Source organism: Aspergillus tanneri (genome assembly GCF_003426965.1).
Source record: "Aspergillus tanneri strain NIH1004 chromosome Unknown AapTan_4_pilon_pilon_pilon, whole genome shotgun sequence".
Classification (NCBI taxonomy): Eukaryota; Fungi; Ascomycota; class Eurotiomycetes; order Eurotiales; family Aspergillaceae; genus Aspergillus; species Aspergillus tanneri.
The window spans coordinates 70,518-86,244 of record NW_022984631.1 but is presented as its reverse complement, the minus strand read 5'-3'; the positions used below and the strand labels follow the sequence as shown (position 1 = coordinate 86,244).

General features: G+C 43.4%; 4 protein-coding genes across 4 annotated transcripts; all 4 read right to left on the bottom strand.

Moving 5' to 3' along the window:
• Nucleotides 1-3,434: 3,434 nt before the first annotated feature.
• On the bottom strand, nucleotides 3,435-4,341 carry ATNIH1004_005335 (uncharacterized protein; the record flags this gene model as incomplete). The annotated part of the gene is made up of 7 exons (XM_033569989.1): nucleotides 3,435-3,455; nucleotides 3,566-3,613; nucleotides 3,665-3,801; nucleotides 3,862-3,976; nucleotides 4,033-4,101; nucleotides 4,185-4,250; nucleotides 4,321-4,341. 7 exons carry the CDS (start codon nucleotides 4,339-4,341, stop codon nucleotides 3,435-3,437), a joined length of 477 nt encoding a protein of 158 aa, XP_033426021.1.
• A 5,631-nt stretch (nucleotides 4,342-9,972) lies between these two features.
• On the bottom strand, nucleotides 9,973-11,723 carry ATNIH1004_005334 (uncharacterized protein; the record flags this gene model as incomplete). The annotated part of the gene is made up of 3 exons (XM_033569988.1): nucleotides 9,973-10,577; nucleotides 10,700-10,909; nucleotides 10,982-11,723. The coding sequence occupies 3 exons, from the start codon at nucleotides 11,721-11,723 to the stop codon at nucleotides 9,973-9,975; spliced, it is 1,557 nt and encodes a 518-aa protein (XP_033426020.1).
• A 35-nt stretch (nucleotides 11,724-11,758) lies between these two features.
• ATNIH1004_005333 (uncharacterized protein) lies at nucleotides 11,759-12,091 on the bottom strand (the record flags this gene model as incomplete). The annotated part of the gene is made up of 1 exon (XM_033569987.1): nucleotides 11,759-12,091. The coding sequence occupies one exon, from the start codon at nucleotides 12,089-12,091 to the stop codon at nucleotides 11,759-11,761; it is 333 nt and encodes a 110-aa protein (XP_033426019.1).
• A 481-nt stretch (nucleotides 12,092-12,572) lies between these two features.
• ATNIH1004_005332 (uncharacterized protein) lies at nucleotides 12,573-15,128 on the bottom strand (the record flags this gene model as incomplete). Its single annotated transcript, XM_033569986.1, has 4 exons — nucleotides 12,573-13,132; nucleotides 13,213-14,208; nucleotides 14,273-14,406; nucleotides 14,461-15,128. The coding sequence occupies 4 exons, from the start codon at nucleotides 15,126-15,128 to the stop codon at nucleotides 12,573-12,575; spliced, it is 2,358 nt and encodes a 785-aa protein (XP_033426018.1).
• Between the last annotated feature and the right edge of the window lie 599 nt (nucleotides 15,129-15,727).

Here is a 15,727-nt window from a genome sequence, read left to right as displayed (position 1 = left end):
TAGGTGCTTATTAAGTGATTAGCAATTGCCAACTGCCCAAATTCGCCTCACAAATGGAAAAAGAGACTATCTTAAGACATTAAAGCTTGAATATATTGATGACCTACCGGAGTATCCTACTACACATTTGTATGGATATACATATGTTGTCGCTGCTAGGGGTCGATCACAAGAGGAAATGCAGCAACTTGTTCAGGAAGTATTAAATTAACTATTACTTAAGTACTTTGTAAGTACTTACTAACCAGTTTCTAGATTCAGTATTCTCGAAAGCAGGTCCAGGGATTAAAGAGACCTATTCAATGTCCATTTCTTAATTGTCCAGTTAAAAAATGGACCTGGAAATGCTCGGGTATTTATGCTTGTGAATATTTAAGTCATAATCTAAAAAATCAGCATCATACCTCTGTTGATGAGAATCTATGGACAGAAATTCGGAAATCACAGCAAACAGCTCAAATATTTGAAAATAATGTGGCGAGACGAAATGCGTATAGGTAAGTACTTAGAAACTGCTTTTAAAGTACTTGTAAAGTAGTTACTAACTACCTATAGCTATTTCCAATCCAAGAATACATTTTTTAAGCGAGGGCACGCCTGTATTGATCAGCTTCCATCCTGCAAACCAGTATTTCGACGATTTACTCAGGCGGTAAGTCTAAGTACTTAATAACTACTTATACACCGCTTAATAACTAGGTATTAATAGGATGTGAATGGAATATATCAGCCGTATATTGGTTGTATTAATGCATCCTTTGAACAACTAAATAAGCATCATTTTAGCTCTATTCAAGGGCATACATTGCTTGATCTTGTCTTTCTGGAAGAATTGTTTAATGAAGATATTTTACCTCCAGCAGAAGAATGTGGTGTTTTTGAGCCACTAGCCTCTCGACGAAAATATTGCGGTACGTCTAAGTGCTTGCTAAGCAGTTGGAAAACATTTACTAACTAGTTATAGATATGGATCATCCACAAGGGCTAGGTCGACTTCAACATACTACCTGTGAGGTAATATTTACAGCACTAGTGCCAGTAAATATCAATGCTTGTCCGTTTATTTTATTCACATCTTATGGGATTCATAAACATCCTCCACCTCCTCCCAGCAAACCGCCAGAGCGAATCTTAAAGGGGGTTAAAGGTCTTATTCAACAAATACGTGATCCAAGCATGACTACTGGTAAATATAAGTACTTCCTAAATACTTGATAAGTGCTTATAAACCGGTTACTGTAGCACAGTTTCTTCGAAGTCCCCAACTACAGGCATTTTGTCAGCAGCATAATGCCTCAACCTTATCAGATATCCATCAAAGCTTCTCTAATAAAGATAGAATATCTGCTATTATACAAAAAAATCGACTTCTGTCCTACCCTGCAGGTCAAGATATTAATGGCCTTATTTTTCTTAAGAATAATGAGCCATTATTACAGGTAAGTAACATTAATCAGTTGCTGACTGCTTGCCAAGTGCTTAATAACTAGTTATAGGATTACATTCAAGAGCAATATCACGATTCAAATGGAAGCATGATTCTATGTGCTTTTAAAGAGCAAATTGAGCTTCTTTTTAAACTGTCTTCATTTGAAGTTGATATGTCCTACAAGCGCATACGATCCAATAAAATGAATGAGGTTCTTTTTGCAACATTCTTACATGAGCAGAACAAAAGTAAGTGTTTTGTAAGTGCTTCCCAACTGGTTACTAAGTAATTAAATAGTTATAACATTGCTTCGAATTTTTACTGATCAAGACTCAACCGAGGGTTATTGTTTACTGTTTAAACGAGCCTTCTCACTGATCAAGAAAATAACCAATAAGCAAGTTACTTTTGACTCTATTCATGGATCTGGAATCTGTGGGATTATTGTTGATATGGATTCAAAACAATACTCGGGTAAGTACTTATAAACTATTTAATAACTACTTATTAAGTATTTATTTATTAGGACTTGGTCAATATCTTCAAGAAATTGATCCACAGCATCATGATTATGTCTGGCAATTACAGCATATTATCATATTTTGTCGAGTTCATTTTCAACGATCAATTCTTAAGGCTATTGGGTCAAAGAATAAAGGATCGAATCTTTGGTGTCGAATGATGAGCCTTTTGGATGCTCAAAATGAGAAAGATTATGATGAACTATGTAATTTGTTGATAGGTAAGTACTTTATAACTGCCTATTAAGTGGTTAGAAATTACTTAATTATTTATTTTACAGAATTTGAGTCTCCAAAGGTACGGAAATGGGCTGCACACAAAAAGCAAGCTATTATTAAAGCTGGTCTTAATAAAGCCTGCTCCGGGATCTCTCCATTTATATATAATTCCTTACGGAATCATACAAATGCAGTGGAGCAATCACATCAAAAATCTTATGCCTCTGGAAAATATCTTTCTTTAACTGAAGCAGTTAAAAAGTAAGTACAAACTACCTAATATACTTAAGTACTTATAGCTAAATATTTTTAGTTCTGCAAAGTTAGATAAAGACGACATCAATCAGTATGTTAATAATCGGTTATTCGGCGTGCATCATTCATATAGAACATCAAGCATGAGAAATAATTATCTTCGACATATGAGCCGTGGTAAGTACTTCTAAAGTACTTTTTAAGCACTTATTAACTGCCTAGATTCACGCAAACGCCGCCGATCGTCATCAAATAATACAGATAATAATGATCAGGAATCCTCAAGATCGCAAAGATCGGTTTCTGAGACTCGATCTCAATCGGGTTCAACTCTACAAGATAATGAGTAAGTGCTTACCAAGCACCTGTAAAGTAGTTACTAACCACTTAACTAGATCCTCAGTCTCCTCAAGTCTTCGTCGGGTTGCGTCTGCAAATATTTTGTCACTTGAGCAAAAGAAACAGGACCTAGAGCTTCGAAAAATAGAGGCAGATATAAAAAGACAAGAGGAGGAAACACGCTTAATGGAATTAAAAAATAAGCAATTGGAATTAGAACTGATTGAGAAGAGGCGTCAATTACAGGAAAATAATTAATAACTGGTTATTAAGTACTTATTTGTATAAACCTTGCTAAAATATTATAGGGTATCTACAATAGGTCAGAAGAATTGGTATCAGAATAGAGGAACTAAGTTAGAATTAAATAGGCGACAGTTATTACGCAAAATAGCTAGATACATGCAATATATATATAGCCAAGTGAACCCTGTATTAATAACCTGGTTATCCGTGCTGAGGTCAGAGTTATATTTGTATTAAATATATATTGCAAGGCATATGCTAAAAAGGTAAAATAAAATAAAGTTTAACTGCTAAGCAAGTACTTATTTATTATTAAAAAAACAGAAAGGCGCAACGGGATGTCGGAGCCATACTATCTACAGGTAATAAGGGGTGGCAGAGAACCCAAACCCTGGTAAACCGGTTAACAACCACTTACTATCTGCTTAAGCCATCTTCTCTAAGCACTAGAACTGTGAGTAGGATAAATATTATTACAGTCAAACATCCAAAAGTGATCACACTTGTTTATGTCCTTGCAGCAATTCGCTTTAACCCCACAAGAATTGCATGGTACTTGGAGATTCATCTCAAGCACCTTTGCACGCATATTGGTAACATGAACCTAAGTACTTTATAAGCAGTTACTAACTACCTATAACCAGATATTACATACCGTGCCATCCTTTTTCAAAGGCAATTTTGGCTTAGGCGTGAAACCCATAGAGCGATGAGGGGAGGAAGCAGCAATTGAAGAGTTCGCGGGGGTAGAGTGCCGGGGTTCAATGCCAGCGAAAAGATTTTTGTACCACTCTAAGTAAGCAGTTATTAAGTAGTTGGAAACCAGTTATAAAGCATTTAATAATAACCTACTTGTGGCCTCATCAACCACCTTTGTTCCAACACGACCGCCAGAGTTCTCAGGGCAAGTATAGGTTTCGTGGGACAGGATATGGGTACGCAAATTATTGGTGGCAGAATATTCCTTCTAAGTGATTAAAAATCACTTAGCAGTTGCTTTACAAACGTTTAAGAGTCACTTACCTGGGCCTTTGCGCAGTCAGGGACACGGCAGAACCTTTCACCATAGTAAATCTTGATCACATTATTTTCCTATATTAAGTGATTAAGAAGCAGTTAATAAGCAGTTAGACGTACTCAGAGAGTTAAAAGGCAAGGTACTGTAAAAGACTTACCTGTTCGTAGGTGGGAAGGGTAAGCCGACCGGAGGATACCTCTTTTAAGTACCATTGGTACCATTTCTAAATTAGCTGCTTAGATTAACTAATTACTAACCTTATTATAAGCAGATCTTAACTGATTTATACTTACATTCTTTGCCAAAGCAGCCATTCTGTATCTGTGTTGGTGGTGGGGATGTATGGTAGGTAATAAGGGTGAAAGGGTTTGGGCGACCCAAAAATTCTGTATTGGAGGTTGTGGGTCAGGCGACTCTCATGTGACTGCCAAGCGAATTTTTGGGTCGCCCGACCTATTCCGAATGCCTAACCGACCTGTAACCTGGTAACGTAACCGGAAAGCGAGTCGGACACGCAACCGAGTCGGACACCTTTGTATTGCATATAAATCGACACTTTTAGGACCTCAATATCTCAACCCATATTATAGTTATGCTGCTAATAATGAAATACTGCCTAATATATATGTGCTGTAAAAGTTTATATATTTTATTTAGAATTTTTAATATTTTTTCTAGCATGCAATACAGTATAATTTTAAATACAACTGTATTTCAAGCTCATCCTTTGTAATATAAGGAAATAGAAACTCTATGATGCCCTAGGCTTAGTATCTGCATATATACTATTATATCATTTTATATTATAAATATTAGGCCCTCCTGATATGTTGTTGTTGAGTTATTGATGTCCTAAAAAGTGTTGGTTTATATGCAATTAGACCTCGCCACGAACCGCGGTTCACCCTAACGAACCTCCCTACGACCCGCCCCATGGAGGTTCACGGGTCCTTGGGCACGACCCGCGAACCTCGCCCGGGCGGGTCGTTAGAGGGTTGGACCCGCGGAGGTTGAACCTCAGGTTGAACCTCACGCTTTAAACAGTGCAAACATCAGAAAGTCAGGAGTAGCATAAATTATATAGATTTTAGCTGTAATTTTGAGTATTTAAATTACAGCATTATTGTAGAGTCTGTGTTGTTAATTTTAGAATAATTAAGTTATAAATACTTTTTTATTATCTAATAACTATCTACTTTGTTTATATCTATCAAGTAATTTGGAATCTTACGACTCTCCCTATAATCTGTATCTCTGGTAGAGGGATTACCTCCTTATTATTATTTATCTTATCTTTTTAAGCTGTAGATTCTTATCCACATCCTCACTTATATTACTTAGGCGCCTTTTACCTAGTGCCTTCCTAGACAGTGCCTGAAGGTTATAGTCCTCTGTGGACGCCCTTTATGCTCTTATTATCACTAATTGGATAAAGGGGATTTGTTGCGGTGTTTTTTCCTCCTTTGCTGCCTGTATTTTTAATTTAATAAATATTTAGATAGCAGCACACGCTCTCTTTTTAAATCTCGAACTTTGATATACAATATAATTATAAGTTCCTGGATTTTTAGGTTGTAGTAAGCCTCGACGATAATAACAGACTCTCGTGCAAGTTAAAAAGCCGCTCTACTCCTGTACCACTGGCTGGAATAAAAAATATCGCGTGCAACACTTGCATCCAGGATATTAACTGGTATCTTTCCACCAGGTTCGAGGATGGCATGTGGGACAGTATCTATAAAAAAGTAAAATTAGTCCTTATTCCTAGGTAGGTTTCTAGATACTACTGCTATTAAGATATCTTGTAAGCTTATCTGGTTTTTGTACCTGTGGAGTTTAGATTGCTGTACTCCAATGCACAGGCTAACTCAAGCTCTTTAATTTAACTACTAGGAGTATCCAATGTTTCCTGGTCCTTAAAATCGGAATACTTGTATATAGGACTAAGGCTCTGGTATAGTTTGCTTGTAATTGACTTAGGATTATCTGGCTCTGGTCCAGTTATTGGTTATAAAGAACTGCATTTTGTCCTGTGGAGAAAGGATTGTACAATTGATAGAGATAACATTAATCTTGTTAGTGTTTTTATAGTAAACCACAAGCTTTTCCCTGCTGCTTCTAAGGATTCAAGATTAGCTGCTTCCAAGCAACTTTTTTGTCTAAGCTGTCGCATTACTTCTCGAGGTGATAAATAGCTTATTATAAATCTTAAAGACAAGATGAATAGTAACATCCTTTGTCTTTAATAAAAGGGTTGTGAATCGGTGGAAAGGCTAAAAAATGCAAAGAAAATAATTAACTTGTTGCTATTAATCCTTACTAAGTGCAAAGTGCTCCTGGTCATACTGGGAGTAAAAATTATTAAAGACTTGCTGAAGTTTTTTAGCACGTGTAAGTATTAAGAAAGTTAAATTCTATTAAGTGGTAACATCCTGGATTGGAACAAGCTTCGGCTCCTTTATTTGCAAGTTGTAAAAAGCCTCTCGCCGCTGAGGGCTTGCATTAATGTAAATTGCAAGACTGCGGACCTAAAATAATAATAAGTATAATAAAACTAAGTTAGTTTAAGATATCTTATCTTGTTTAAGGTATCTACAATATCCTATTTCTGCTACCTTGCACGAAGATTATCCACATATTCATCAGACCATGCCTCCTTAGCTATATTATTTTTTGGAATAGCCTTTATCTTCCCAAGAAGATCTTTAAGGCTAAGCTGGATCACATGTGCCATGCATGGTACCCGAATAACAGTAATATTATTATCTGATTAAAGTGACTCAATTGCCTTTTAAATACTTGTTAATAGTGTCTTGTTATTTAATGCATTATTAGTGGTAATTAAAAGCACTCGGTCTGTGATTTGATGCTCCTGGAGTAGCTAGAAAAGGACTTTACTTAGATTTGCACCAGTATAAGTTCCATGTAGGTGTTTAAACCTAAGTAATATCTCACGATACTCCCATTGCTTATCAAGAAAGTATCCTGTGATAGCTATAAATGCCTGTCGAAATGGAGATGTCTAGCAATCAAGAGCAAGTAATAGCTTAGCACCAGAAGGAAGTGTTTTAAGGATATCTCTTTGCTGCTCAGAGACTAAGCCTCGAAGTTGTCGGCGCATAACCTTAGCAGATGGAACTTCTAGTATTAATGGGGCAAGCCGGGTATACAAGAGGAGATCGCGGAACTCAGGGTGTTCGAGAAAAAGAAATAGAAGATGTGATATAGTAAAAAGTTTAGCAAGCTTCTGCTGCCAAACACGCTGGTCGAATTTCTGTACTGGCGCTTTCTGAGCCTAGGGTAAGAAGCAAAGGTTAGTATAAATTAGTTATAAAAAGGGATAATACATACAGCATGCTCTATTGCAAGCTTAATATTTAGCTTCTTTTTAAAAGCTTTCCGACAATTAAACCTATTATAATGCTTGTTTATTGAAGACGTTCCTTTATAGGTCCATGCAGGGTGATCAAGCACCTTCCAATATTACTGGCACATAACTCCAGGCTTTCCATCTTTCTCCTGGGCAACTTGGTTAAAGTGTTCCCAGCACTTTGCACCACGTTTTGTATCCCAAGCTATCTGTTTCTTCTTCCCAAAATCAGTCTGTAACCACCAGTTCACAAATTCGCTACCCATTCCCGGAGAATACAAAATAAATGTTCGAATCCGATCAGGGTAAATACGAGTCAGGCAGTTAGGTGCTAGGAGAGGCTTAAAAAATGGTTCAACAGTCTGCTGGCTTCCAGAAGGAACAGGGGAGTAAGCTGAGTTGAGATATTATCAGCAATATATTCAAGATAATCTGATAGGGGCCTATAAATGGAAGTAGAGAATGCATTAGAGAATTAAGACATAGTAAAAACAGTTAAGAGAAGGACACTAGGACTTTTTTAAAATTAGCCAAAGGCTTTATGGGTAGCAACGTCTGGCATATTCTAGCTAAGTATTCAGCTGGTTAATAAAGTTGATAGATCACATTATATGCCCCACATTAGCCACAATTTCTACAGCTAATTGGCTAGAGTTGAGGTTTATGAGGTTCACCTTAAGGTTTATAAGGTTTACCCTGAGGTTTGTGAGGTTCACTCGTTCACCCAGGGGTTGTGATGTTTGTAGTGGTATTGCCCTCCGATTATTCCTAAAATATTTCTTTGGACCACTGTTAAACAGGCAAACTTAGAGAAAGAATAAGCTTATATTATTCAGTAGTCAGTAGTTGATGATCCTAGGTAAAGCCGAAGGCTGACGCTTGGAAAGGTGAACCGGTACAGTGAGCACCAGGAACCAGGTGTACAGTTCTAACTTTATAGTGTAGCGGAGGAACATGGAGTGCAGTTAGAAACTTGTGGGCTCGGGGCCTACAACTTTCGAGAGGATTTTATCTGGAATCCAGAGGCATAGAAATAATAAGATTAGCTAGATTTCTAGGTTATATAGTGCAAAAATATATTGGAGATAGTGGTATATAGTTTATAGTGTACTTACCTTCTATGTTTAAAATATATTTCTATATTATTACTAACCAAGCTTACCAACTTTTCTAAAACCACACCGCATTAATTATTTTAAAATAAATAAATGGACTTGTCTACTATTACAGTGGAAGAATGTCTATTAAACATATATATTTCAAAAAATTACATAGGAGTTTAATAAATAATACTAGATTTCTGATCGGGCATACAGAACAGGTATAAGAAACAGTAATCTATTAGTATATGTATAATTTTATCATCCTATTTAGGAAATGTACAGGAGATTAATGCATATGCGGGTTATGAGGTTTGCTTGGAGGTTCACCCGCTGAGGATTTTATGAACCTCCGGGTCGGGTCGCGGGTCCTGACTAGGGACCCATGGGGAGGTTCATGGCGAGGTCTATATGCAATACAAAGGTGTCCGACTCGGTTGCGTGTCCGACTCGCTTTCCGGTTACGTTAGTTAACTAACGTATTCGGTAAGCGAGCCGGCCATGTATAAAATCTACTAGGGTTTTAGTAGTTCATATGATTTTCGGGTGGTATAAGATAGTAAATAACTTTCGTAGCATGCTATGCCCCGACAGGATGTCTAAACCAGGTCCAGAAGGTTCTATCAGATAGTTAAAAGAATGAACATACACTAAGCACATATCCGCATCTAGGCTGACCGTTGGGAAGGGAAATTCCCATGGGAAATCGGGATGGGATTCCCGTCCCATAAAAACGGGACGATTTTCTAAGATTTTATGGGAATGGGAATGGGAAGGGAATGCCAAGAGATTCCCACTGGGATTCCCCCTTCTTTCTGGATGGGAATTGGGGTAAGAAATGGGATCACACTTACTAATGGGAAGGGAATGGGAATTTGGGAAATTCCCTTGGGATTAGATGGGAACTTCCCATACTAAATCACGTGATCAATAATTACTGTATATACTGTATAGTTACTACTAAAAACTGCTACTTTAAAAATATACTAAACCTACTTAGGAAATGGGACGGGAAATGGGAAGAGTATTTTTTTATAATTTAGGGATGGGATTTCCCTCCCATATTTCTTGATCCCATCCCGAATCCCATGTAATGGGAATCCCATCCCATATTGCTTGGCACGGGATGGGAATCCCTTCCCATTTTCTTGAGACGGGATTCGGGACCATCCCCAGGATCCTTATGGGAATATGGGACGGGACCAGACCTCCCTCGGGATCCCGAATCCCTCCCAACGGCCAGCCTATCCGCATCTCAATGGACCTTCAAGAGGCTGGTCCTGTCTTCTCATACAGATCCATCGTATCGCTTCCTCCACAATACTGGCGACCATCGCCGGAACAAAGATAGGAACAATTAGTTAGAAACTCTTCCTTAGCGGTAGACGACAGTGTATTCCCGCAGTAGCATTCGCTATAATACTCCAGGCCAAAGTACCTGCTCCCGTCGCAGAATCCCGCGCAAGCATCCACGGTCATATTATTCGCATAGTGGAACGAACCATAGAGGGTTCTATTACTGCGAGAGTCACTGTAGCAGCCGTGATAGTGATAGCCTGTGATATTAGGATGAATAGGAGCCACATAAGTCGTGTCCCGATAGACACTGAGTCGAAGCGGACCACCACAGATCTCAGACGGATTACCTGCACACGGTGTCTGACAGTCCACTTGAGCAGTCTCGTTCGTTCCGGGTACCCATGTATTCCCGCAGTAGCACTCCGTGCCATATTCAACTCCGAACCAATGATATTTCGCGCAAAAGTGGCACATCGTTCGACCGTCATGGCAGTATCGGTGGTTGCAGCACCGGTGAGCATCCGCGGGGAGACGGAGTCAGCTATGCAGCTCTCATAGATGAAGGTGCTGGAGTTGGATCCGCCGCCGGAGCAGGTTGAGCCCAGATCGGCGATGCTGTAGAAATGGTCGACTACCTGGGTTGCTCCACTGCCCGTAGAGAGGTCAAATCTTCCATGGGCTACTTGACTGGCATCGATCAGGTAGCTTGCCGTGAGGAGGTCATATGCGCCTACTCTCTGCCGATGAGCCATGGGAATCGAAATGGTCGTCAGGGACGGTACTACACAGCAACTGCGTGGCGTATGCACAGTTAGAGTCAACTCCGCCAATGTCATATTACTGTCTGTTGTTCTCACCTGGAACAAGTGAGTCAGGTTCCCTTGGGTTTGTAGATGAACTTACAGCTGCCACGACCGTCACATTTTTTTTTTGCACTGCCGTCCGTTGCATCTGCCAGACAGCTTTGCGCAGACTGCAGCATGATCGTATCCTGCACCGGATACAGGAAGCCATTGTTGTCATGGAGCTCGACGACACCGTTGGAAAAGTGAATCTGCACAAGAAAAGTCGAGATAGACAAACTGACTGGAGAGAGGTCGAAAATCCGTAGAACTATACGATGATCAGCAATCTATTCTCCTTCAAGAACTAGAGTCGTGACTTACAGCGAAGGTATCGTCAAACCCCGCTGCAGCTCCCTTATATTGACAATCAGTTGCACAGGGGCCACAACTCTTCCCCCGAAGCGGTCATGGAAAAGTAGTCGGACATGGGATATCGCATTCACCGAACGGAAAGTTGTACGCACTCGGATTTGCCCGGAGAATTGTACATTTTCCCCAAAATCTAGCAGAGACAGTTGTAGATGAACGGGCTTCACCTCATAAGGCACAATGGGGTCTGTCAACACCACACCCGAGGGAACCACCTCGATCATCTGTTGGAGGAGGGAAGCACAGGTGGATCGGAAAGTCGTTGGGTCCGTGAGAGTCCGGATGGTGACGTTGCCGTCAGCCGTGAACACCTTGGTATCCGCGTCGCGGGAATTAATCCTTGCGAGGTTCCCCGTGAGAGGATTTCCAAGGACGTGATGCACGAAATCCGTTACGATCTTCTCATCGAACGCAGCGGTTCCATCCAGCAGTTGATAGTTGTGTGCTACGGATCCCGGGGCGAGGATCTTGGGGAAGTTGTCGGCATGCACGCCGCCGAGGGTATGTCCACATGCAGTCAATGCAATCATTCCCGAGGTGTTGAATCCGGTGCGCAGGAATTGGTTTATGAATGTTCCCTGCGAATTTTGCGGCTGAGGCACTCCCACAGGGCCAGCGGTGGTGGCATCGATACGTCCTGCGCGGATGGGAATGATGGGTCCGCCGCAGGACCGAACAGCTGTGTAGACGCCCATGGCGATGAGGTCCGCCATGGACGATCGGGATGATAGGAAAGGGGTATATGTCTCTAGGGTAGTATTGAAGCCAGCACCGATATTTTCTCCCCATCCCCGCCCAACTCGAACACCAGTGAGGCATCTAGTCCGCCGATGCCGGTGTAGATACTCCCCGTGGCCATGTCATGGAAGGCAGTCCGAAGCCATTCAGCAGAGGCAATTCGTGAGGGACCCTGTTGCGAGAAAGAACATGGGGTGACACCAGCCGAGAAGGCTCGTGCCTGATAGCCTCTCTGGAGGAACATAATATCCTCCAACTCGTCAATGGATGCAGGCCAGGAGGGAGCGACCTTTGAAGCCACATAGCCAGCACAGAGCAGGATTGTACTACAGATATGAACCATATTAATTAGTTACTAGGGATAAGCAGACGGAGATATCACCTTACTTCTACATGCAGGGGAAGGGTCTATTTATGTTCGTTAGAGCCGACAGGCCAGTCTCCATTGGGTCATAGGCACAAGTATGAGTGGCCATTAATTATAGGAACCCACGGTGCCCTCTGCAGCTATTCTTGCACGCCAGGTGACTCCGATGGTGCCCAAATATATTCACATCTACAGTTCTAGTCCGGATCCCCGGATCCTAATGCCGATTGGTAGAGGTATGAGCCACCGTCTTACAGATGTCTAACCTCATGCCTCTAAGCAAGAGAACTACAGATACTGCTATATATAAGTGCTAAATTTACGGCAAAAGGGCCACTCTCGCAACTCATTCTACAACCCAGGTACAGAAAAACCAGAAAATGAGGGCCAGCCCCCAAATGTCCCGGGTCGCCGCCGATGCGCACAAACTGGCTTATGGAAGGCATACCCTGATCGATCACAAACAGCTGAAACCACCCAGGGGACTGGTATGCGCATCCGGAGGCGCCGTGATCGTACACGTCGATCCGATACAGGAATACGCCGGAAAGATAGTACGCTGGCCAAAACTATTCCCATGAGTGCTGGAAACCATTCCTAGCAGCGAAATCCGGGAAACATTCCCTGAAGCGATAGTGATCTGATAGTTCTGTCCATACACCCAGTCCCGCTCAGTGATTGTGAAACTGGGTCGCGGCATCCCCGAGAGGAAATACGGTGGTAGGAAGACCTCGACGCGGTATTCCTCGGGATAGTCCGCATCCTGGGGATCCGAACCAGACACGAGGACACGTCCGTCAGGGAGCAAAATGGCCTCGGAGTGGTACATGCGCGCGATTGTTGTGTTAGCCATCACGCTCATGCGCTGATTTACGGGTTTGGATGGGTCGTAGAGCACCGCGTTGACATTAGGATCTTTGGCGAGTCCGAAACCCGCTACGCCTTTGTGCGCGCCATTGAGTATGAGATAGGTTCCATCGGGTAGCGCTGTCATACAGGTGAGGACTCTTTTGAGGGCTATCCAATAACTGTTAGCCTGCGAACTCTATCGCTGATGAAGAAGTTGGGGATGGCTCACCATGCGTTCCAGGGCCCACTGGGGATTGGAGGCTTCCGGTTGCATTGAGACACAGTTATCGATCGCGTCACCACCAAAGGGGTTGAACCACCGCAGATGAGCACCGTCAGCGGATCCACATAGGGAGCCGACTGGGGCAGAAGCACCATGGTGCCTTCGAGAGGATATGTGCGGCCGCCGGCGTCATTGTTCACGGCACCGGGGATGTTCGGCAAAGTCTTGATTGTGGTGAAGGTGTTCTCGTTGAGAATGCGAGCCTCGTTGTAATACGCGACGAAGATACCGCCTCCCGGCAACGGCGTCATGAAAGGATAGAGATTATTTGGATCTGTTCGATTCAGCCAGTCCATATAGAGTACCGGGCCTGCTCGAGGCAGGATCTCAAGGGTAGGAACTGGAGGCCCGTTGGATCCATTCTCGCCACCCACTACGAGGACGGACCCATTGGTCATGATCATCCCAGTAGGATACCAGCGCCCATTCTGCAGGGTCAATTCCTGAGCATTCTCTTCCCAATCAAGTCTACTAGGTTGGCCAGCAGAGCCATCAGGCCAGTAAAGTCTGATTCCATATGTCGAGACACCTGACCAGCCTCCGATTGTGAGCTGACGACCGACCTTGTCCGGCAAAACCAGGCCAGCGGAACAAAAGATATCTGATTTTACGTGCATCGGCCGCCACGCCAGGCTGAAGTTTCTGTCGAAGGCCGGATCGAACTCATACGCCCCGGTGGTGTTGGGCGCCCCCGTGCCGAATTTCTCCAGGAAGGTGACTTTCCCATTGATATTGAGGGTGGTCATCAAAGGCACCACGACGCCGCCGATAAGAAACTCATATCGACCGGCTGCTGACCCGACAGGATGGCTCCATTGCTGCAGTGGTGTCCCTGTCCAGCGATAGTAGGTAATGCGGGCACCCGCACCGCAGATGGCCCGTAGATTGCCGGGACATGGCATGGTGCATTCGGATTCGGGGAGCAGCTGCAGGCCATTTGCATTGCTAGCATCGCCGCAGTCTGCGATCTCTATTAGTATCACTATGGCGGGCATCTGTCCTTAAGGAATACTAGACTAACGTACAACATTCTTCGCCGAACTCCATTCCTGCAGCCCCGAATCCAAATGCCGCGCATCGGCTCAGACAGGTTGTGGCGCTGTTGTTATGCTTGTACACAATCTGGTAAGGAAAAGTGCGGGCATTATCGACATTGTCCCTGAATACTGGTTAGCCAATCATGCAGCTGGGTCGAGTCAGCGGACAAACTCACGGTAGGCAGCCGACATACTGCCAGGAACCCGGCAGATCGGTTGTCTGTGGTGTGGGCACAGGAAGCACTGTGAAATTGCCCTGATAATAGACGCTCAGACGATCGGGACCGCCACACATCTCACGCATGTTGCCAGCGCAAGCCATGTTGCACTCCGACGATGGCCGGAGCGAGGCTCCATTACGTACATACTGATCACAGAAACATTGAGAGGCATACTCCATCCCGGCCACGGTGTAGTTGAGTCGTGTGCAGGTGGCCACGCAGGATTCCACCGTCATGGCTTTGTTTTCGGGCTGCATATTCATCATGACACGGCCATTCAGATTGTCCTCATAGCATCCTGCGTAGGTCCATCCCGTGGGAAGGGCCGTGACGACAGGGACACTCGTCGTCGTTGATGCCGGGAGGGTGGTGACTGGTATCGTCGTAACAGAGGCAGCCGTGGACAATGTAACGGTATACCGGTAGATATTCAACCGGTCTGGCCCTCCACAAGTCTCCTGCGGGTTGCCATTGCAGGTCATCGTGCAATGTGCGTTGCCGTCCGACGCTGGACCACCCCCGTTCTGCAGAGCGGTGTCACAGAAGCATTGTCCTGAATATTCGACACCTGCCAGAGGATATCCAGCGGAGAGACAGCCCGCTTCACAGTTTTCCACCGTCATGTTTGCTGGCCCTCCCTCCGTGTAGCCTGTTTGAGAGAGCGTGCGGGCTCTCGTGGAGTCAGTATAACAGCCCAGGCTTATCCATCCCTGGTTCTCTGGAGGGGGATTGTCAAAGCAGTGCTTATGATGCTAAAATAGAACCAATGCGACGTGGTTAAACCCATGATTGCATCCCGGCTCTCTAGACGGGAGACATCAAAACGAAGGGTAAATAATTTGGAATCCCGGATACCATCGATCGAGGAGTCATCACCAGCGAATCGGTCACTTTAGCTGCAATTCCATGCCAAACCCCTTATATGCCAAGGGCTGACAGACATTCTCCAGTTTTTCATATCCCTGAAAGCGCTCGGATCCGAATGGGCCCAGAGTGACTCGTGGTTTACTCCGGGTTATTGACTGTGTCTACAGCGGGCCATTTTGGCCAAATAGTCTACTCTGTCCAAAGGCGAGGGATAAATCTGGTCATCCTAACCAATCGCTTCAGCACGATGAAAAATACGCCAAGCCACTAGACCTTGCTCTTAGGCTGCAGAGTCGAGACGAGGTTACATTTTCACGTTTTTCTGCCAAAAATAGTTGTTCTTATCTCATTGTTC